The sequence below is a fragment of the Leuresthes tenuis genome, unplaced genomic scaffold, assembly GCF_036924035.1.
Source record: "Leuresthes tenuis unplaced genomic scaffold, fLeuTen1.0.hap1 SCAF_8, whole genome shotgun sequence".
NCBI classification, from domain to species: Eukaryota; Metazoa; Chordata; class Actinopteri; order Atheriniformes; family Atherinopsidae; genus Leuresthes; species Leuresthes tenuis.
The window spans coordinates 33,168,962-33,191,921 of record NW_027325362.1 but is presented as its reverse complement, the minus strand read 5'-3'; the positions used below and the strand labels follow the sequence as shown (position 1 = coordinate 33,191,921).

General features: G+C 44.1%; 1 protein-coding gene across 1 annotated transcript; it reads right to left on the bottom strand.

The window, feature by feature from the left end:
* Window positions 1-380: 380 nt before the first annotated feature.
* On the bottom strand, window positions 381-19,568 carry fbxo28 (F-box protein 28). The gene is made up of 5 exons (XM_072391541.1): window positions 19,364-19,568; window positions 11,458-11,567; window positions 10,540-10,678; window positions 6,333-6,528; window positions 381-2,816 (listed from the first exon to the last, which is right to left on the bottom strand). The coding sequence occupies exons 1-5, from the start codon at window positions 19,550-19,552 to the stop codon at window positions 2,308-2,310; spliced, it is 1,143 nt and encodes a 380-aa protein (XP_072247642.1). The 5' UTR covers window positions 19,553-19,568; the 3' UTR covers window positions 381-2,307.
* Between the last annotated feature and the right edge of the window lie 3,392 nt (window positions 19,569-22,960).

Below are 22,960 nucleotides of genomic sequence, written 5' to 3'. Positions count from 1 at the left end.
ACAATAGACCTTTCATATCATACAGTCCCACACTCATGATCTCAAAGGGGAAATGTGGGGTTCAGTATGTTGCTCAAAGACAGCTGGAGGGGCTGGGGATCCAACCTCCAGCCTGCCACAACCAAATGAAACGCTCACAAGCAACACATTTTTCATTTGGTCTATTCTTTTTTTCCCCCCACACTGGCAATGCGTGTAACAGTTCTGATAAATCTAATTCAACTAAAGTGCAACGTTACATCTCCGATACCTCCGATTTACAATATGTTTGACAACTGAAATATCAAAAATGCTTCCAATCTCCTCAAGGTAAATTAGGTGATATTAATTAAGCTACAAAGGATTAAGTCAAGCATAACGGCTGCAAACATACACAGATATGTAGTTAGATTAAGATTTAATAGGTTTGATTTGTACATTTGTAACAGTAATGTGTGCAACAGAACCTTACAGTCGGCCTCAGACCAGCCAATTCAAAACATAGTTTTCTTCGTTTACATACATGAAATAATTAACAATCTACAACTTTAAGTATGTGAAGATTACAGTACAACTTCTTTCAAATTAAGCCACTAGATTACATTGCATGTTTTACTGCCCAGTGTAACTATAATAAACACAAGTGCAGTTCCAAAAGTTCATGCCAAGAGTGGTTCAGGTCATCCAAAAAACAGAGAAAACAAAAGTGCAGCCACACAATGATTTCACAGCTAAACTAGCAACACAAGGCAAAAGACAAGTTTGTACAGGAGAGGAGGACATGGCCACAGGCAGGAGCTGACACAGCTTTGAAACCCATGTGATGAGCAGCCCTCTCTTATCACTGCAAGCCAATCACTCGCTTTTACTGAGAGCAAGGCCAGGCTTTCCACTTCACCGTGTCTTGGTAGGACTAGAAAAGCCACAACCATCTGTATGGCATCAGAAAGTGAGAAAGCCTAACCCTTACTATGTCTCTGCATATGCAAAATTATCCTGAAATTATCTCCACTGTTTTTCTACAAATAACTAGCCTGTGAATCCAATGTGTGAGGAGGATGGGTGGCCTTTGCATGAGCTCTGAGCATTAAAGTGGATTCCTGCCTGTGCAAACAGAACAGACTGAGTCAGATGCAGTTTAAAAGAGCCCCTTCGGAAAAAATATGAAGCAAATATTTAAACATATCTTTCAGCCTCCAAACAAATTCTAAAACTAAATTAACCGGCTTTTTGCAGTTCACAAAGTCTTCACCAGCTGATTTGCACAGCTGTGAGATATGGTTAAAAACACTGAGAAAAGTTAGCAGTAGAGCTGGAATATGGGACTACCGTGAAAAAAGAGCACACACTGTTTGACACAGAGTCGTAAACAGTAACGACTCACATGAAGTATGTGCATCAGCTGATTGTTTTCACAGGCAGCACAGCCTCCATCCCTGCTGCATCTCTGAGGATCCGAGCACTCAGAGCTGCTGCTAACTGTTCTACCCTGCCTGGCTACAGGGCCACTTTGATTAATGGCATCTGAATCCTGCCTTTCCTTCCATAAAAAGCCATCCCTCTGGGTTATTAGTTCAGAAACAGGAATAATGGAACAATGAGACCTGTGTTAAGTCAATGACCCCTGGAATTAGTAAGTAAAAGTATGACCATGCAGTCATCCTCATGTTACCTTCAGTAAACATACAGTAGAGATGGCATCCACTCTCCCTCTAATGCTTTAGTTCAGTGGTAAAGAAGCCATGCATGCAGAAAGAGTGTAGCTGAGGAAACAGACTCAGGATCACTGTGCAGAACCTTTAAAGAGACAGTCACACTGTTGAACTGGCTGACATCTTCCTTCACAACCACGGACACACTGTAGATAGAATCAGTCTCCTGTCAGACATTCTCACTTAGAGCATCACATATGGATTAATCCAGTGTTGAAACCACAGGACACTGTCGTCACACCTTCCCACTCAACGTTGGACTAGTACAGTATTTGGGAGTTGTTGCATTCTTTTTTAACAATGTTTTTATGGAGTTTGCTGACTAAACGGAAACAGCGGGCTCCAACAGCCCTTGAAGAGACAATCAAATGTTGACCCTGTCAATGTTGTGCAAAGTCCTGGCTGCTGTTGGCGCTCCGGTGTTTGAGCTGCAGACATCAGGTAGTCAGTTCGCTCTCTCACATCCAACACCACTGGAGGTGCTCGCATCGATGTGTGTGAGGCAGTACACGCGATGCGTGGGGTTGGAACGGGGGTGCTGATGCAGGGTACAGGATACAAAGTGTGATCAGTCGGACCTGGAAACCAAAAGGAAAACTTGAAACGACACAGAGTTTCATTTCCTGCTGCGAAGGCGTTTGGATTGTCGTGGCAGGTCTGAGCTCTTTCTGGTGCGTTTAAGCGATGAGCCTCCATCACTCTCTTGCTCTCTGGGTGAGGCTACAGACACGCTGTCGCTCACCAAAACCACAGCCGATGTGTTGGCAACAGTGGAAGACACAGCAGAACTGCTGGATGTGGAGGGGGCAGCAGTGGTGGGCCTGGACCCTCCCATAGCAGCAGCACTACTGTCCATGAGCTCGCGGAGTTTGTGCTCCAGCTCAGCAAGGCGGGCATTCTGCTCACCGATCACCTGACTCTGCTCCAGAAGTTTCTGCTCCTGGTCCTGCAGCTGCTTTTGTTGCTCAAGTTGCTTCACACGGATTTCCTGCATCTCCCTCCGCAGCACTGTCATGGAGGCGCCGTTCACCTTCACCTGCTGCTGCACCTTTGTCATCTCAGAGCGGGAGGGCGTGTTCTTGGCCAGCAGGGACATGGTGGTCAAGGAGGTAGATGGACCTGCCACTGAGAGGGGACAAGACAGACCCCTTAGAATTTCACAGATGCACAACAAAAACTTAAACAACTTGGAGTGAGAAAGTAAAACTGCATGAAGGATCAGTGCTGTGGGAAGAAGAAGAGCCTAAATATTCACAGAATACCCCCTAACAGCCACTAACACCAACATCATTCGTTCATGTGCTTCGTTCATCACACCCGCTGACCACACCACACACTAAAAGTCCCCCCTTCAGATTCACTTCATCACCGTGAGCAGACCTAACGGCATACTTTGTCCTCTGGTTAAAAAACTGACAGACTTTCTTTTTCCGTCGCATTATGTGAGCACGTGCGACAGATACAAGAACAAAGAAAGACGACCACAGATTCAGTCCTCACACGTGCAATCAGAGGCCGGAACACGGTGCCTGGAGACGAGGTGCGACCATGTGAGCAAAACAAAGTAATGACGGTGCAGTGTGACGTGTGTCAGGCAGTTAAACCGCAAATCTATCCACTGTGGGGTCTCAAGGGTCCGCACTTAGATGGAGCCCACAAAGTATTTCACAGCGTGTTATTCATTCACACACACACTCTCATGCCAATCCAGGTTGTAGCCTGCCACCAGGAACAACATGTGCGAGCTGAGCTGTAACTTTGTGTCATTTTTTAATGAACTAAAAATGGCTCAGAACCATGGGTGAGCTCAGCTATGCCCGAACCAACATCACTGCAGCTTTGTGTCCAAATATTTTGAAGAATTCAAATCAGGACACGAAGAACCAAAAGTCTTACCTCCAGCCAACAGCTTTTTCTACTATAAACACTAAAAATAAAGCTTTTTATTAGAGGAATTATGAATAAGCATTTATAAACTAGCTTTCAAAGACAAAAACTCTTCAAACTTTCTAAGAATGAAAACCTGAGATGAAAACCAGGTGAAACAGTTTGTACAACAAACTGAAAGAGTGTGTTTCAGAGAAGACTGAGTGGAGCTGCTTCATATCTGCTCAGGGGCTCGGACACAGTAGGCTGATGAACCTCCGGTGACACTGCGGTGAGGAATCATCCTTCAGATCAGGCTCATAGAATTACAGATAAAAGCAGGAGCCGACCATCCAAGCCTCAGAAACAGGCAGTAAAAAGTTAAACTCACAGTGAAGGATTGGTGTAAAATGGTTACCTCCCTGGCTGCAGCACTTTGTCTGGATATGTTACCCGTTTGCTCCAGAATAAAAGGCATCTCAATAATGAGGTCCGGAGGAAATAAAAGTGCAGCGACTGTTTCTAAGTATGCAGCAGACAGAGATGAGCTGATCTTGGCTGGCCTGAACCACTCAATCTATCTTTGCGATTAATTAATTATTTTTCCTTTCCTCTTGTCACCTGAGCATAAAACCTGAGGGCATAATAACACCAAAGGTTCAGCTTCTTTCTTAACATCAATAGAGGAGGCTCCCAGATTATGGTATGTTAACGCTGCTGGTGCAGGGCTCATTAAAACTTCTCTGAGATGGAAACGTGCGCTCTTTTACGTTGGTGAAGCAGGACACAGTAAAGGATGCACGTGTGGTGCCAGACTTCAACTGCCCATTTAACTAAGTATCATGTGCATGCCAAGAAAATCAAGGTCGGGCTGAACGTTATGTGCCTCATGGGTAGTAAATCAGAGGGCTCCTTTGGAGGACCCCACAGAATAGAGGAGCCTGAGGAAGAGCTTCAGAGTAAAGGAACTGTAAACTCAGTGCCTCCCCACTGATCCTGACATGTTTCTTCAGATGAATGATGATAAGATTGTTCTTTGCCTTTCCCATTACCTTGTTTTGTCTCATCTGGATTACTGTAATTCCCTTTTCACTTGCCTGAGCAATTCATCTCTGCATCGGCAACAATTGGTCCAGGATGCAGCTGTCAGACACCCAGAAGGTCCCATAGAACATAGTCTTGATTTCTTTACATTTGCTCCCCATCAGGTTCAGAGTCCATATTAAAATCCTTGTTCCAACATTCTGAGCTTTGCACAGCCAGGCCCCTGTGTATCTGTTAAACTAACTGCACCCCCACAACAACAGGGTCCTGATCAGGGTTGTTGGTTGACCCTCGATCTCCACTCAGAACAAAGGAGACTGTGCTTCTGGGACTGTTGGCCCTAATCTTTGGAGCTCTCTCCCATTGGACTTAAGATCTGTGAACACGGTGGACAACTTTAAAAAAAAAAGAGCAGCTTAAGACCCGGTTGTTTAAAACAGGCTTTTGTCTCATTTATCTTGTTTGATTGCTTTTTATTTCTATCGTCTCAATTTTTTAAAAATCTCTATGAAACATTTGGTTTGTATCTCTAGCCGTTTTTTTTATCTTTCTGGAGCACTTTGTGACGTCTGGTCCTGTGAAGCTCAATATGAATACATTTTACTCACTTCCTGTTAAGGAACCTGCTGTTTAAAAAAAAATCCCTTCCTTTCAACACAAAGAAAAATCATTGATAAAACAAAGTCCAAAGGCAGTGGTAATAATCTGCTTCCACAGGTACAGACTCCAGAGGTTAAAACAGTCAGAACCCTCAGTTCTGGTCCATGTAGGCCCAGAAAGGTCCCACCCAGCTGTAGAGGCTGATGACTCAGCTTCATCATGCTGCCCTCATGTTCAACTGTGGACTGTCAAGGGATTTCACGCTGGCATTAATCACAGGACTCTCTGAAAATTATCACAAATTCAATGTATTTCGTAATATGTTGAAATTTTTTAAAATGCTCAAATTGGGGTGCCGTGTTGAGCAGGTGCCACGTGTACAGAGGTGATCTTTACCCCACTCTCTGCCCCCTGTCCTGTCCAGCTACTGTCCAAATAAAGGCCACTAATGCCAGAGAAGAGCAAGAAAAAGAATGCAAAAATCCAAGCAGGCGTACTATTACCTGCTGAGCGTTCCCCTGTAAGACAGAGGCCTTGTGGGTGATCTGATTATAATGTTTTATGAAGCAAGTAAAATATTCAGAAAGACAGAGATACATGTTGACAGGGGTGACACGTCCCTCATTATCAACCATAACCTTATTCAAGCGCTCAGAAAGTTGCCCAATAACAGCTATATAAACATGTTGTTCAGCGTCTCAGCAGTAGAAACACAGAGCTGTGATTGGCAGGTTGGGACTGTGGATCACCTGTGTCTACAAAGCCATCTGTAAGGGCATTAAAGTGAGAAAGTAGAAACACATCCACTTTATCAGAGCCAAGACATTTGCTTTCTGAACTAGCCAGAGATTCATGTATGTTCTACTCATTAACATTTTTACAGATGTCATATTTTAGGACTTTAGCAAACTTAGGGTACCTTTGGTGTCAAAGCCACTTTTGTTAAATCAAAAGTGGAGAAAAACATTTGCACAACAATGACTGCATTGGTTGCTCATGTTGGTACTCGGGACACACTTTGCATTTTTCAGTGCTGAATCAGCAGCTAATCTATGCATTCATCTCCCTGCAGGCTGCATTCTTCTTATTAACTCTTTAAGAGCACTTTTATGAGCAACATGTGCAAATGACCTGGGGCAGAGCCAATGAGGCGGCCGGACAGATCCGTCCCTGGCAGCTTCTTCTTCAGAATGGGAACAATCTTCTCATCAAAGTACTCCATGGCCATAGAGGAGATATCCCTCAACTCCTGGAGAACCTCGTGAGCTCGCTGGGGGGCTCGGGTGGAGTTCACGTAGCGCAGCACACGGTAAATCTCATCTATCACCTGATAACACACAGAGGCACATGGAATAAGACAACCAGACAACACACACAAGAGAAAATACTAGCAGTGGCTTAATATTCTGGATGTCTCAATGGGGCCTGTCCTGGACAGGTCTGAGAAATTCTGTCAGTACCTGTCAGACTTTTCTGAAACATGGCTGGGTAATAACAATGAAGGCTTTTAGTGATACACATCTCACACATAAAACTCAGGAGGGATTCCAATCTGCTCTTTCAGATAAGCTGTTAAAAAGCAAAAACCCAAAGGAATTAATGTGCCCACACCTTTGTGCATGTTCCAGCCAAAGGCACCAATTCTGCACGATGTCTTCCAGGATGTTTTCATGAGCGATAAGAAGCATCTAAAGTTTATGTTTATGTTTATATATTTAGCAGACGCTTTTATCCAAAGCGACTTACAAATGAAGATATAACAGCTATATAAAAAGCTAACAATAAACTATATAGAAGGAACTCATTAGTCCGACTCTGTCAGAGGTGACAGAGTAGAGATAGGATGCAGGCATAGAAGGAAGAGCAGAAAGATAAAGTGCAGAGATAGAGGGGGTGGGGAAGTACAAGGTAAGTGCTAGGATAGGAGATGCTCTCTGAAGAGCTGGGTTTTCAAGAGCTTCTTGAAGATAGACAGGGACGCCCCTGTTCTGGTAGCGCTCGGTAGGTCATTCCACCATCGTGGGACGACACATGAACAGAGTTTGGATTGTCTTAGGCGTGGTGTAGGAGCTGCTAGACGACAATCCTGGGATGAACGGAGGGACCGAGTTGTGACATAAGCCTTTGCAAGAGCATTCAAGTAGATGGGAGCCGTTCCATTAAGCTCTTTGTAGCTAACATCAGGGACTTGAATTTGATGCGGGCGGCTAAGGGTAGCCAGTGGAGTTCAATGAACAGAGGGGTGACGTGTGCTCTTTTAGGCTGATGGAAGACCAGACGCGCCACCGCGTTCTGGACCATCTGCAGAGGTTTCACAGCACAGGCTGGGAGACCAGTTAGGAGAGCATTGCAGTAGTCAAGGCGGGAGATGACCATGGCCTGTATCAGGAGCTGGGTGGCATGTTGTGTTAGGTATGGTCTGATCTTTATTATGTTTAGTAATGCAAAGCGGCACGAACGAGCAACCGAGGTAACGGGATCTTTGAAGGTTAGTTGGTCATCAATCATGACACCCAAGTTTCTAGCAACCTTTGATGGAGCAGGAGATAGGGATTCAGTTTGGATGCAGATGCTGTGGTGTATGGTTGGTAAAGTGGGGCAGGGTAACTATGAGTAACTATCATGAACCTAAAACTGACACAACAACCAGCAGTCTGAATAGATCCGTGGTTACATTAATAACTTATGTTGTTGCTTCAGGTCCATTGGAAGGTCAACCAAGTCAATACCTCATAAAACACTGGATTTATTCTCGGGCTGTGCGTTATTAGGAAAACATACAACGTGCATTATTATTGCTGAATATTGCAATGACAATATGAATAGCATAAGATAAGACAATAATTAAATATATGGTGTTAGTCTCAGGTGTATTAATGAGGGCTGTATTGTACTAGTTACTTTTAAAAACCTGTGCAAAAGCAGAACTTTCTTTAAGTGGAATGCAGCTCTCATAAATATATCTGTGCTTGTTCTTTTTCAAGTCACAATGTTTTCGCAATATCTGACTGTCTTTGCTATGTTGACATGGCAACAGTGATAACTTGATTTGTTGGGAGGTCCTAATTTCTTCTTCTTTGCACTTGTAAGAGAGCTCCTCTGCCCATCCTCCATGAGGAAAATCAGACCACTGGTCGCTGGTTCTCCTCACCTCTGGCTACACACCCACTGTGCAGCAGTAATAAGAATAAGAATTCCTTTATTCACCCCACAGTGGGCAAATTTTCATGTTGCAGCAGCAAGAGATAATTAGAGAAAATTAAAAAAACAAAATAGTAAAAAATTAAAACGCTTCAGGGAGAAATTGTCTAGTTATATAGTTACTCTAGATGGTATTTCCTTGGCTTCTAGTTCTACAGTGAGGAACCTTGGAGTTATTTTTGACCAGAATTTATCATTTGACGCACATATAAAACTGGTTTCTAGGACTGCCTTCTTTCACCTTCGTAATATTGTTAAAATCAGGAACATCCTGTCTCAGGGTGATGCAGAGAAACTAGTTCATGCATTTGTTACTTCAGGATTGGACTACTGTAATTCCTTATTATTGGGCTGTCCCACATATTCTCTGAAAAGCCTCCAGCTGATCCAAAATGCTGCAGCCAGAGTTCTGATGAGAACTAACAGGAGAGATCAGTTTAGCTTGTCTTCATTGGCTACCTGTTAAATTCAGAATAGAATTTAAGATTCTTCTCCTCACATATAAAGCTCTTAATGACCGAGCTCCATCATATCTTAAAGATCTCATTGTAAGATATTTTCCTAACAGAGCACTTCGCTCCCAAACTGCAGGTTTACTTGTTGTTCCCAGAGTTTCTAAAAGTAGAATGGGAGGCAGAGCCTTCAGTTATCAGGCCCCTCTCTGTGGAATAAGCTGCCAGTAAATGTCCGGGAAACAGACACCCTTTCCACTTTTAAGATTAGGCTTAAAACTTTCCTTTCTGATAAAGCTTATAGTTAGGGATGGCTCAGGTAATCCTGAAACATCCCATAGTTAAGTTGCTATAGGCTTAGACTGCTGGGGGACCTCATCTGTCACACCTTTCCTCACTTTGCTCTCTTCCCCCCCCCCCCCCGTTTAATTTCTCAATTGATTTTATGTACATGTGACATTATTGTGGTTATTAACTTGTGTTTCCCTGTTCCAACAGGTATCCTTTGAATGGTGTTATGGTGTTTTTCCCCCCTCTTTTCCCTCTTTTCTGTCTTCTCAACCCCAGCTGGTCGAGGCGGATGGCCACCCTTCCTGGTTCTGGTTCTGCCAGAGGTTTCTTCCTGTTAAAAGGGAGTCGTTCCTTTCCACAGTCGCTTCAGGCACGCTCAGGACGGGAGATTGGACTGAAGACAAGTTTCGGTCCAATCTGTTGGTTTCCTTAGCTAGGATATTATTTTTGAATTGGCTCTATATGAATTAATTGGATTATTTTTAAATTAATTAATTGGATTTGATTGGATTATGATTACAATGAATTGAACTCCAATTGGCTTGAATTGGACTATATCATTTAAGTGCCTTGAGATGACAATTGTTGTAATTTGGCGCTATATAAATAAAACTTGAATTGAATTGGATTGAATTGACAGGAACAGAGAGCAAGGAAGTGTACAGAAAAAAAGATGGAAAGAAAGCTCCAGCAGAACAACACGAGAGACCTTTGGTCAGGGATCAGACAGGCTTTATGGTGAAAGATCAGTGAAGGATCTGACTGATGGCCAAGTTTCAACAACACTCCGCATGCTCCTCTCCTGCCTCCAGGAACACAGACACCTCTTCGGATCATGTTATTGGATTTATTTGATTGATTGCTTTTAATACAATTCAGCCTGCACTGTTATGTAAGAAGCTGTAAAAAAAAAGTGGTGGATGCCTGCACAGCCACCTGGATCGTTGGCTACCTGACAATCAGACAGTGAGAAGGTGGTCAACAGCACAGGAGACCCACAGGGAACTGTTGTGAAGAATCCCCTCATCTTTGTGAATTTTAGGAGTAGAGCTGTGTTCATGTGTGAATGTAAAAAATTTGGTTTGGACTTTTTCTTTGTTCACACATGTACTTAACAGCCAAGTGATATTCTGCTGGAGATGAGCTCTCATTTTATTTCTGGTGTCATTTAAACACGCTTAGGGTGTTACAGCTGCTTACTGCAGAACAACACAAGCCTATGTTCAGCCAGTGTTTGAACCAAAGATGGAAATATGTAAGGCATGTGGAGGTTAAATCTGGTCTTAATCCTGCAACTTCTCTCCTTAGACTCTAAAATGATCACAAAATGGGACAACATCAGTGTTGACATGGAGATTTTGTGTATGTAGCCTGCTGTTAGTAGTTGAGCAAACCTTTCCAGGGATGAAGCAGCAGAGGTTGGAGTCGACATATTTCATGAAGGTCATATTGAGCAGTGAAAGGCGAGTCTCCACAGCTGCCAGGATGTCTGCGTGACGGGCCAATGAATGGTTTCTCCTCTCTGACTCCCGCCTAGACAATTCACAATAACACACTTGAAGAGAACTCTTGTTAGAAATATAACCTATTCATACCTGACCCTTCTTCAGACAGCATTCCTAAACCTCAGCTGTGTTTGTTTTATTTCATTTCACCTTATCGGTAGCAAAAAATATTTTTGAATCATTGTTTGTGTGTCTTGAGAATGATAATCAGCCCCTTTATTTCCCTTTGGTATGAGGAAAGTATAAAGGTAAAAACTCACCACCAGATTGCACATATTACATTAGGTCTGAATAGGCTGGACTGTGTGCCACAACTGCACTACGAGCTTTCAGAATAAATTTAATGAAGAGATATACATACACAGATGTTTCAATGTTCAACAACAACAAAGCTTGTCAGTAAGTGTGTTTTCTATCATGGGAAAAGTGATACCTGCATGCAGTGTGATCGCTCTCTAATGTCTCCAAAGGGTTCATTATTCACAGTGCTGATATAAAAAAATAAAGTTAATAACTCAAAGCTATCTTTAGCAAACGTAGCTGGAGTCAGAGACTCGGAGTAGAATCAACCTCGGACCTCAGACGGCAAATGTATCCTGAACCACAGCATCAGAACTTTCTTTGAACAGGTTATCTAACATGAAGCCAATACCAAGAAAGCTTTCAAAGTGTAACACTCAAGGTGTTCCACCCATTGGATGCATATTTATTTCATCATGTGCAGACCCTCTGGAACACCATCACCATGATGATTTGACTTCATTGCATGGATTTGTTGTGCAGAGCTTGAGGCAATGTGACACTGACCTGGGCAGCTGGGCTTTGACCTGCCTCTGACACAAACTGTGGTACCGCTCCACCTTTAGGAAGCCCTGATTCAGCACACGCTGGCAGATCATGTCCATGCGTTTGCACACCTGAAGAAGACAAGAGGTGAATAAGAAAATAGTCTCACATGAAAATCAACATGACCATAAAGAGGGAGTCGTGTTCAAAGCAACTTTAAAGTCACTAAGCACAGTGTAGACACCCAAAGACAAGCAATACATCTTTATTGGACATTTATTCCCAGAGGGGACCAACTCCAGCACAGAGCAGAGCAGGGTGATTAAATGGTCCACATTTTAGTCCTTTTCAACATGAGATAGCTAATATCCATGTCTTCATCCATGTGTTGCAGTGACAGGATTCAGTCGGTCAGTCAGTCACAGTAATCATTCATCTGTTAATGTTCCTTTATTCAAACATGAGTGTGGAAGTGATGAAAAGAGCTACAATGCATAAACATTATTTAAGGTTGTACAAAATTAGATTATGCATTCAGTATTACATCAAAGTTCTTCTAGACTCCCTGTTTCTCATGACAGCATGTCATATCACCATAATACGTCATATCTGTGTACAAAGTGTTTGTGGTGGAAGGAAGCAGCAGAAAATCTCTCTTTTCACTATGTTGCGGCTCAATGAACAGCCAGTGTTACACTGTGAATGTTTAACTGTACAACAGTAACAATGTAGTTGTTATCTACGGCAGGAAAAGGTGAATGTAACCTCACCTGAGGACACCATCACTGCTGTTTGTCAGGTGAGAAGCGTCACCACCATGAACTCTGTCAGTCCCTCAACAGTTAGAGTTTTCCCAGAAAAATGCATATCAAGCTAACAAACATTGTGTTAAACAAAAGACAGTGGATGGAGCAGCTGGAAATGTAGGGTTAGAAGATAAAAGATAAAACCATGGAGGATTCTGCTGACAGCTGAAGTCACATGAAGCTGTGGGTCTGTTTGCAGCTGACACTGTGTTTAAAGTGATATGTACAGACTGACAGGTCGGAAAGAGGCAAAATTAAATAAAAATAAATGAATTAGGAAGTACTGCAACAGTATCATTTCCCTTTGGGATTGCTAAAGTGTTTTTTTTCTTTCATTTTCTTTTACAGGTATATAATCATAAGCAAAAGCAAAGTCTCAGATATAAACTATGATTTGTCGTGGTTCTTTGTATCAGATCATAAAAATAATCTGGTCTTTATAAGGTGAATCCATCCTCAGATGGAACAACACACAGAAGCTGTGCACAACATCATTTAAATAAATAAGAAATGAAATCTGACTGAGTGGCTTCAGGAGATGCTCAGACATAAAGAGTCAAGTGAGACAGTGGAAAAAAGCTCTTTCTTCATTCTTCTTGTGATGCACGTCATGTTCACTCAGGTATGTGAAGAATTATTTTGGATTAATCAAATTCTTCATATCATTATTCCTCTGCATTTAAAGCAGAGAGGTCAAGGTCTGCAAATTCTTACTTCAACAGAAGGTGTATTTGTGTGAAGGCTGAACAGTCAGCAAGCTCGCTGTCAGACACACAACTTATGGTTGGAGGTTAATGCACCGAAAGGGGTCTCTTTACAACATTCCAGCTTTAGAGACAGGGTTGGCTGAAATTTCTGCTCCACAGCATCAAGAAGCTCTGATTACAGACCAGCCCTAAAACTCCTGATCAGGAAATCAATCCAACTCCACCACTGAGTAAAACTACAGTCTAACTCATGTAACATACAGTTTCTCCATGCTAGGCTCTGAACTTGCTTTCCTCAGACTTTAAACACTACAGCAGCAACTCATTGGGGGGAAACTAAGCACGGGGCCATGTGGCTAATAAATACATGAATGCACTTCGTATATTGTACCATGTTGTAAATGTACAAATAGATGCTCAGATAAACAGGACCACTGTACTGAGGTGACAGTAAAAGCTTCAGTAATCAGTTATCAGCTCAGAATGTCAAACTTCACTCTGTGATAACTCAAATCTGCAGCTTTTCCACAGTTCACATTCTTACTGAGTCAGGAGAGGAAGGATTTGCACAGATCCACAATATGAGTAATTCCAGTCATTACCTTTCCCCCTCCTTCCTCCTTCCTATCCAAACTTCCTCCAGTCCTCTTCCTCTCTGCTCTAACTGGTGTGACAATGCACATCAGAGGTCGTATCGTGGAGTCAACACTAACCAGTTTGTGGTGACGCTTTTCACAGCAGTGGACTGAGCAGATCCTGTCGGTCGTCTCCTTTTGCAGGTCAAGCCTTTTTTCATCTGGTTGTCAGCTTTCAACACAGTTTAAAACTGGTGTTCCTGTCTCAGTGGGGTTACATGTGGGCCATCGGATCGGATTAATGGCTAAATTACAATAAGACTGAGTTATTCAGTTCATGTAGACACCTTAATCTGACAAGAAATCGAATCGGATCGGGTTACTTGCGATCGAATTAAGACCCCGGGATAACTCGATCCAAATGCCCACTGAACGTGCACGTAGACGACAGTGGATCGGATCGAGCGTTCTGCGCATGCTCCAGATTTTTTCCCTCGTGGAAGGAGACGATATTACTGTTGTTGTCGCCGCCGTCAGAAAGAAACAAACAACATGATGGAGAATGCGCCGTTGTGCATCGTCTGTGCCATAACCAGCTCATCACAGATGTAGAGGGACGCAGCTTCATCTCACTCTGCGTTCGCCATCTTTCTGAATGCCTGAGTTTGTTGTTGTTGGTGGTGAAGACGTCAACAGGAAGTGGCTCTATTAGCGATAGCTGAAATGGGGACAGCGCCACCTATCGTACCGGGGTATGACATGCTTTGTGCCAGTGATTCCATTCATTCACCGCCATGTATCCGAGGATAATTAACCTCAGATAAGGAGCAGAACCCTACTATAGCTATAATCCAGTTAATCTCATCATGTAGACCCACTGACTGCTAGCAGGGTTAACCTGTGCAGGACTGTGTGGCGGCAAAGCAGGAACTTAACACTGATCACTTCTTTAAATGACAAACCACCACCCTTTTTAAGCATAAAACAACAGTCCCACTCATTCTGGTCTCTACAAATACACACAAAACTACCACCCACCCTTAGAAAACTATTGGCCACACTCATTTAAACGATGGTAGCCAAGACTGATCCATTTGAAGAACACTGAAATTTTATTCAGTCCTCAGTTTTCTTTTACTTTTATACCACAGGTTTCCAATCATGGGGGTAACATTTGAACCTGTTAAAAAGTGTCTAAATGTCAGCTATATAACCTTCAACAAACACTAATGAACCACTAGAGGCCCTCAGGTAGAAAGTTTTAGCCACAGATAATATCAGTGAATACATTCTAATAAAATGAAAATGGTTTAGCAAAGAAGAAAGGATTTGCTTTATATTTTTTACTTCAAATGCTCGGGAGACTACAGAGCATTTAAAGATGTTCATCATCTTTAAATTCTCCGCTTCTCGGCACTGACATAGCTCTGTTGACGTCTGAGTGTTTTAACAACACTAACTAACGTCTGTCATTTTTCAACTTTTGCAAGTTGCCTGTTAATATATATCCCATGGATATGGAGTACTTCCAACTAGAAAACAGCAGCAAAAAGCTTGTTTATTCAAGAGAAGCTGCTCGAGCTCCGGACAATGCCGGGTATGTTCACCCCATACCTGAGGAGCTGCGTCAGAAGTACCGAGGCTGCCGAGCCGGAGCTAGGCTAAAGGCTAAACGTTGAACGAGACGGTGGAGGTATCAGCCTGCAGTTCCCTCCATGATTATGGGGAATGTGAACTCTATGTCAAACAAGATGGACGAGCTGGCCGCCCTGGTAAGAAATGATAGGACCTACAGGGGGTGCAGCCTGTTGTGTTTCACTGAAACATGGCTGACCGGCAACGTAGTGGATGCTAATGCGGAGCTGCCCGGTTTCCATCTGGTTAGAGCTGATTGGGACTGTAAACAAAGCTGCAAGAGGAAAGGAGGGGGACTGGCACTGTATCAGAACCCAGGGCCATGTGACTGTGAAGGAGACGTTCTGCTCGCAGGACACTGAACTGCTAGCGGTGAGTCTCCTGCCGCAGGAGTTCTCCTACGCCATCGCCATTGTTGTTTACATTCCTCCGCGAGTTCACGCGGACACAGCGTGTGACATCATTCACTCTGTCATGTCGAGGCTGCAAACCCAGCACCCTGAGGCCTTGATTCTTCTAATACACTTCAGGATTTCCACTAGTTTGTTGAATTCCCCACCAGGCTGAACAGGACAATAGACCTCCTACATGCCAACTCTAAGGAGGCACACTCAGCCATCCCCCTACCCCACTGGGAAAGTCGGATCACAACCTGGTGTTCCTACAGCCCCTGTACAAACCAAAGCTCAAGGGCCAACCAAACTACCCGCTCGGAAGTGGTCTCCTGAGGCATGGGAGGCTCTGAAGGACTGTTTTGAGTCCACTGATTGGAGGGTACTGCAGCAGCCACCCAGTGAGGACATCGAGGGGGTCACACACTGCATTACGGACTACATGAACTTCTGTAGGGACACGGTGCTCCCTACTAACACGGTGCACTGCTTCCCAAACAACAAGCCCTGGATCACGAGCAACATCAGGGATGTCCTCAACAGAAAAAAGAGGGCGTTCAGAGATGGAGACCGAGTGGGGCTGAAGCAGGCACAGAAGGAACTAAAGGTCCGTCTGCTGGAGGCCAAGGAGTCCTAGAGCAGAAAGGTGGAGCAGAAACTTCAACAAAACAACTTAAAAGTGGTCTGGGAGGGGATGTAGACCATCACAGGCTGCAAGAAGAGCCGCAGCATAGCAGAGGAGAACACAGAGAGAACAAACCAGTTTAACCACTTCTTCAACAGGTGTGACTATAATGTTAATGTGTCTAAAAAAAAAAAACACCCTGCTCCCCTACCAACCTCCTCAACACCCATCCCCAGCAGTCAGGGGGAGGAAAGGGAAAACAACAGCAGAGATGATGGAGATAGAGACCCCATCTCCAGTCCATTTCCATCGAGGGATCTGACGTGGAGGTGGTCAGGACTTATAAGTACCTGGGACTGCAGCTGAATGACAAATTGGACTGGACTGCTAACACAGACAGGGGGATTACAAACACAAAAACAAAAAATAAAACAAGCTCACTGCGAGTGCTTTTTAGGGAATGACAGACAAAAGTTAAAGGCGATGGAATAAAAGTGCGTTTTTGGAAGAGATTTAAAAACAGGAAGCGAGGAGGCCTGTCTGACATTTAAAGCCAGCTCATTCCAAAGCTTGGGTGCAGCAGCAGTAAATGCTCTGTCACCTCTGAGCTTCTGCACAAGCTGCAGACGGGCATGGGAAGCCTGGCTGATCCCTATGGACAAGGAATTACAATAATCAAGACGAGTCGTAATAAAAGCATGAAATTAATTTTTCCAAGTCAGGTCTTGATAAAATAGGTTTCACCATTGCTATTTCATGTAGTTGATAAAAGCTTTTTTGTACTGCACCACTGATCCGTTTCTCAAATTTAAAATCAGAGTCAAACTTGACCCCCAGATTAGTGACACAGTCCTTGAGATACAGGGACAGAGAGCCAAGGTCAATGTTGGGGGAGGAATAACAACTTGGTCCGTACATCATTACTTCAGTTTTGTTTTCATTAGACTAAGAAAATTGAATGAGAGCCAAGCTTTAATGTCATTAAGATAGTCTATCAGTGGCTGGACTGAGTGGGAATCGTTTTGTGCCAATGGAAGATAAATTTGGCAATCATCGACATAAAAATTAAATGAGATGCTGTGTTTCCTAAAAACAGAACCGGGGGGGAGTAAGTAAAGAGCAAATAAAAGAGGACCGAGGATTGAGCTCTGGGGGACCCCATGTGGAAGAGGAGCTGTTGAAGAGGACCTGTTGAAGACACAAAATTGTCAAATTTTCCACAGAGGCTTCTGTCAGTTAGGTATGACTGGAACCAGTCAAGGGCGACACCCTTGATGCCCTCACAGTGCTTGAGACGAGAGATTAAAATGCTGTGGTCAACAGTGTCAAATGCAGCAGACAAATCTAAAAGCACTAGCACAACAAACTTTACAGAGTCTGTTGATAGAAGTATATCATTTGAAACCTGAAAGTGCTGACTCTGTGCTATGGATGGGTTTGAACCCTGACTTGAACAGCTCAGTGATGCCATTTTCTTCTAAGAATGGTAACAACTGATTGTAGACAACCTTCTCTAAAATTTTGGACATGTATGAAAGATTAGCGATAGGCCTGAAGTTGGAACAGAGGGAGGGGTCGAGGCCTGTTTTTTAAAGTTGGGGTCATACTGCTGCATGTTTAAAATCCCCAGGTACTGTACCAGAGAAGAGGCTACTATTGACAATCTCAAGGATGCTTGGTCCAATTGTGGCAAGTACCTCTTTAAACAGACGAGGGGGGATGGCATCTGCAGGGGAACCAGAGGGCTTCTTATGACTAACGGTGTCCTTTAAAATGGAGAGGGAGACCTATCCATCCATCTATCTATCTATTCATCTATCTATCTATCTATCTATCAGAAGGCTGAAACTGCAGCACACAGAGAGACTGCAAAGGAAACAGCAAGAGTGAAAGTGCATTGAGAAGAGCCATCCGTGGATGTTCACAAACAAAATGTGTACAAACTGGAGACTTGTGTGTGTGCGTGAGTTGAAGATGGCCCAAAAACTAAGGCAGCTGTCCTCAACCAAAAAGTAATTATTGATAAAAAGACATAAAATAGGACAGCGTGTTATTCTTTAGCTGGGAAAAAAAAAACTGCAGGACCTTCAAGCGTCAATTACCTACATCAAATCTGAACATGAAATAAGTCTGGAGGAGCAGAATAAATGCTTCAATATGTTTATATGAACTGATGAAGAGCACACACTGTTTAATGTAGTAAAATGAGAATGTGCAGCTCCCATCATGTGAAAGAGTGGAATGCAAACAAAGCTCACAGTTCAGCTTCAGATGCAAGACCCTGAAGGAGTCATAATAATAATCAAATAAAGTTGAGTCTGAGTCTCGGCATGTTTTAACCCTGTAGTGTCTGACAAAGCTGCAGCTTTCTGAGCAGCATCTGCAGCCTGCTGTTGGTCTTTGTGTGTGTCAGCAATCAGCAGCATGTTCTCATATCAGCTCGCCTTCAGGTGCTCCTCACAGTGCAAAGGGATGCCAGCTGCTCTCAGGACTCTTTGGAAAGGTTACATTCCTGTTTGTGCTGACATTCAAGCTTGTTCCTGGTGTACTTAACATCTGGAATTCCTATAGGTAGATTTTCGTTTTGCCCCCCCCCCCTCTATGTTCCTCAAACTGCACAGCTTAAAAAGCTCTCACTCAGTCTTCACTGATAAACTCCAGGAATCCTCCCAACCCCGTTAAAACTGCAGGTCCCCCACAGCATGGATGAGCCCAGCTCCAGGTGTGCCCTGGCTGTGGACCACCCACTCCACATCAGCCTCATAACGACATGTCTGACAACAGGAACACATTTTGAGCAGAAACTCTCAGCTGACACCGTTTAAACCGGGACAGAGGGAAACTGGGTCGTCTGTTCAGCTAATTTTGAACATAGTGTTGCGGTGCACGCGCTAAAACGTGGGATGTGAACAATGAGGAGGGCGCGTGCCTGTAGACACGTCCTCTGTTGTGTCTGATGAGAGGTGAAGATGAGGCTGACAGCTGCACGCTGCAGCTGCTCTGAGATCAGATCGCTGCTGCTCTCACACTCATTCTGGGTGTGTGTGTGTGCGGGTGACGGTGTGTGCATGTGCGTGTGTGCTGCCTCGGCTCAAACACATTAATGAGATAAGCTCACACGGAGCACAGCGGCCCCGGCTGCCAGGCTGCTCCGCCCGGTCTGATGGGCTCTGTTCCGGCTGCTTACCGACCGCAGCAGGCTGATCTCATCGTAAGAGAGGAAGTTCAGGATGGTCTCGATGGCCACGATGGGCAGCCCCAGCAGCGGGTTGTTCTGGTGCGGCTGGTCCGGCGGAGGGGAGGACTGTCTCAGTGACACCGCGTCTGAGTCCAACGATCCAACACATCCATCTACTCTTTCTACGACAGTCGCCATCTTGTTTTGCTGTGGAGGAGGCGGAAGTGACGTCTGTATGAGAAACGCGTGCCATGTTTCTATAACTTGGCAGCATTTCCTTAGAGATGGCAGAGCGCTGACATGCTTTTGAAAGACCAAAGTGATGAGATCTTTAACAGAAAGTTAAAGCCCGACATTCATTCATGAATTCATTATTTCTTATTAATTTTGACACAGAAAAAAAAAAATCTGCACATTCCCCTTGTATTTGATTTGACTTTATCACTGAAATATTCTGTCAATCTTTTATCCATATATGTATATTTTACCATATAGCAGCCAATTTCTGAATAACATACATTTGGTTTTCTGCTGATTCTGTTCTTTGCAGTATCTGTACCAGTTTATTAGAATAATTATGTTACGTTGTTGGTTTTGAAGTTTTCTTTATTCTCCACATTTCCTTCATGGACTGCACAAAACATCTGAGAGACCAACTTAAACTAAAGATGCAGAGTTCTTAATGTGAAATAAATCATTAGAAGCTTTTCCTCTGATATATTTCAGGCTGTGCTGCACGGTGGTGTGGTGGTTAGCACCATCACTTCACAGCAAGAGGGTTCCAGGTTCAATCTGTGGCATGTTCACCCATTTATGTATGTGTGGGTTCTCTCCAGGTACTCTGGCTTCCTCCTACTGCCCAAAAAACACGTATGTTAGATTAATTGTGGTCTCTAAATTGTGCCATTGTGCATCTCTGTTTGTCTCTGTGATGGACTACTGACCTGTCCAGAGTGTGTCCTGCCTCTTGCCTAATGACAGCTGGGATAGGTTCCAGCAACCCTGAAATTGGATTAAGCAGATATGAAAAATGGATATTTTAAGCTTAGTTTTGTTTTGCCATTCACACACTCAGACAGTCGCACTGATGATGTGGACTGAACCCTCATGTGTCAGCAGTGACATATCAGAGCCATGCTGTTCCCCAATGTAGAAATCTGAAAGTGAGACCTGGTTTATTGGCAAAAAAAACCCAACAGGTTTGAGAGTAAAGTGATCACGGAGGTGTGCATGCAGCAGAGACCAGCTCCTGACAGATGATATGGCCATAAACTCAACAGGGAGGGAAAAAAAACAATTGGAAGTTTCTAAGCGCCTCTTTGCCAAGAGCTGAAGTTCTGATCCTGTCTAGTAAAAAGATGACTGAGGTCTCAAATGTATAACTCTGACCCACTTGTCTCTTTGGAAGTACACAGAGAACAGATTTACGGATTCAGAGCTTGCTGTGAATGGTTTAATCTGCAAGAGCTTGTGCTCAAACTTTAATGTCATAACGAACATCATACATGAATGCAGCCTGTAGCGTCTCTTGTTCATGCTCTAACTCCCCACCTCCTCAATCCACATGAAACCTGAAGGTTCTCTCTGCTGGTCACATTGGGTATTGCATTATATATCAACACACCCCACATTCTTCAAAGCTGTAAGCAAAAAAAATGTCCTAACATACATAAATGATACTGGCATTGTGAACACCAAAATTCAAATTCACATATTTTTTCTTTTCATCAATATAACATATATATCTTCTTCTTTTTTCTTTTTTTTTAAACATACAACATAGGAACATCACATTTTCAGCCAATTGATTCCCAGATCAAGCTTAACTGGTCTTTTGATTGGACGCTTAGACCTCCTCAAGACAGGTGACCCTGAGTAACAGTCACTTGTGCCCACATGCACACGTCCATCTGATTTCAGGTCTGGTACTGTTTCTGAATGCGACACAGAAGAATTTCCATCTGCATCTTCGCATTGTGTTTCAGTGAAAGCCTTTTTGGTTCTGAGAAGGTTGCAACGTTCTAACCTTCTGAGCACGTGACCTTCTTCAGTGCTTACTTCATATGATCTCGATCTGACCTCCTGGAGAACAGTAGCTTTTGTGACATGCTGAAAACCATATTGTTTTGCAAACTGCTGCCATTCCTTGCTGTTATAACAAGGACCATTGTTGCTCACTACAGTCTACAGTGAGGTCAAGCTGAAGAAGGAGTCCTATCGGGCCTTTTTGGCCAGTGGTTAGAGCCGCTGCTCCTCCGCATTGAGAAGAGTCAGATGAGGTGGCTCGGGCATCTGGTTAGGATGCCTCCTGGACGCCTCCCTGGTGAGGTGTTCCGGGCACGTCCCACTGGGAGGAGACCCCGGGGAAGACCCAGGACACGTTGGAGAGACTATGTCTCTCAGCTGGCCTGGGAACGCCTCGGCGTAGTGGGTTTGGGTTGGCGGATAGCTGCTGCCCCGCGATCCGACCCTCAGAGATGTGGTAGATTTTATGATTCTGGTATGGCATTATATGTCTTTAGTTCACCAATACTTTAAGACAAATGAATGAATGAACGCGTACTATTGCAGTTAGTTTGTTAGTTTATAGCTGAAATGTTGTTGTTATTGGCGGTCATCAGGGGGCTTATAGAGGGATATTTATCAGATTTTGATGACGTGGACGACAACTTTGAGTACGATGGACGTCCTTATCGGAGTGAATGAGCTGTGCTGCAGCAGCGTGCGTCAATGACGTCATCCCAGTAAACCAGTGTGTAAAAAGCCCTCTATAAGCCCCCGATAGCCGCCAATAACAACAACACAGCAGCTATGAGCTAACAGTGCAATAGTGCACGTTCATTCATTCATTCGTCTTAAAGTATTGGTGAAATAAGGACAGATAATGCCTTATTTAGAGACTGTATTGTCAATGCCCTGTTCTCTCCCCTTATATGGATATACGCAGATCTCGAGTAATCTAAATATCTTCTGAAGGACACCGACTTTCACCAAACTGTTCTCGGTGAGTAGATAAAAGTATTTCATGCCAGAAATAAGGTCTAGGTTTAAAAATACCTTGACCTGTATAACTGTATAATGAGTGTATAAGTGTATAGGGCCACAATCCACAACCCCCTTCAGCAATCAGAAGCAGGCAGAGAGCGCCACAAGACCCAGGCAACCACCAGCCCCAACAGAGCACAGAACCCGGGAACACTCATCCACCCAGAAGACCGCAGAGGAAGCCCTCGGACAGAGCCCCCATAAGCACAGGGCAGAGGCCCCCCGGGAACCAGGGGCAATAGCCCATCGACCCCGCCAGGCCCCAGCCACCCAGACATGGGCCGTGTGCCGGACCCAGGCCCTAAGAGCCTGAGCACCCCCAAACTCCCTGGCAGAGAACCCACCCAATACCTGAGAGGGCCAGGCACCCCAGACAGCCACAGTGGGCCAGCGTATGCCCCAATGCCCCTGGCCAAGTGCCAAGATACCAAGAGTCAAGAAGTGCCCACAGGTGGGTGAAGCCATGAGCAGCGGGGAGAGGCAACGCCCCCCCCCCCCCATCGGGAACAGCACAAGAAGGCCACAGGACAGCAAGTCCCAGGCCCAGTCACCAGATGAATC

Coding starts and splice junctions, on each gene's coding strand:
- fbxo28 (XM_072391541.1), bottom strand. CDS start 19,552: ATGGCGACTGTCGTAGAAAGAGTAGATGGATGTGTTGGATCGTTGGAC. Junction 10,679..11,457: donor GTCAAAGCCCAGCTGCCCAG/GTCAGTGTCACA, acceptor TGAATTGTCTAG/GCGGGAGTCAGAGAGGAGAA. Junction 6,529..10,539: donor GCTGCTTCATCCCTGGAAAG/GTTTGCTCAACT, acceptor GTGTGTTATCAG/GTGATAGATGAGATTTACCG.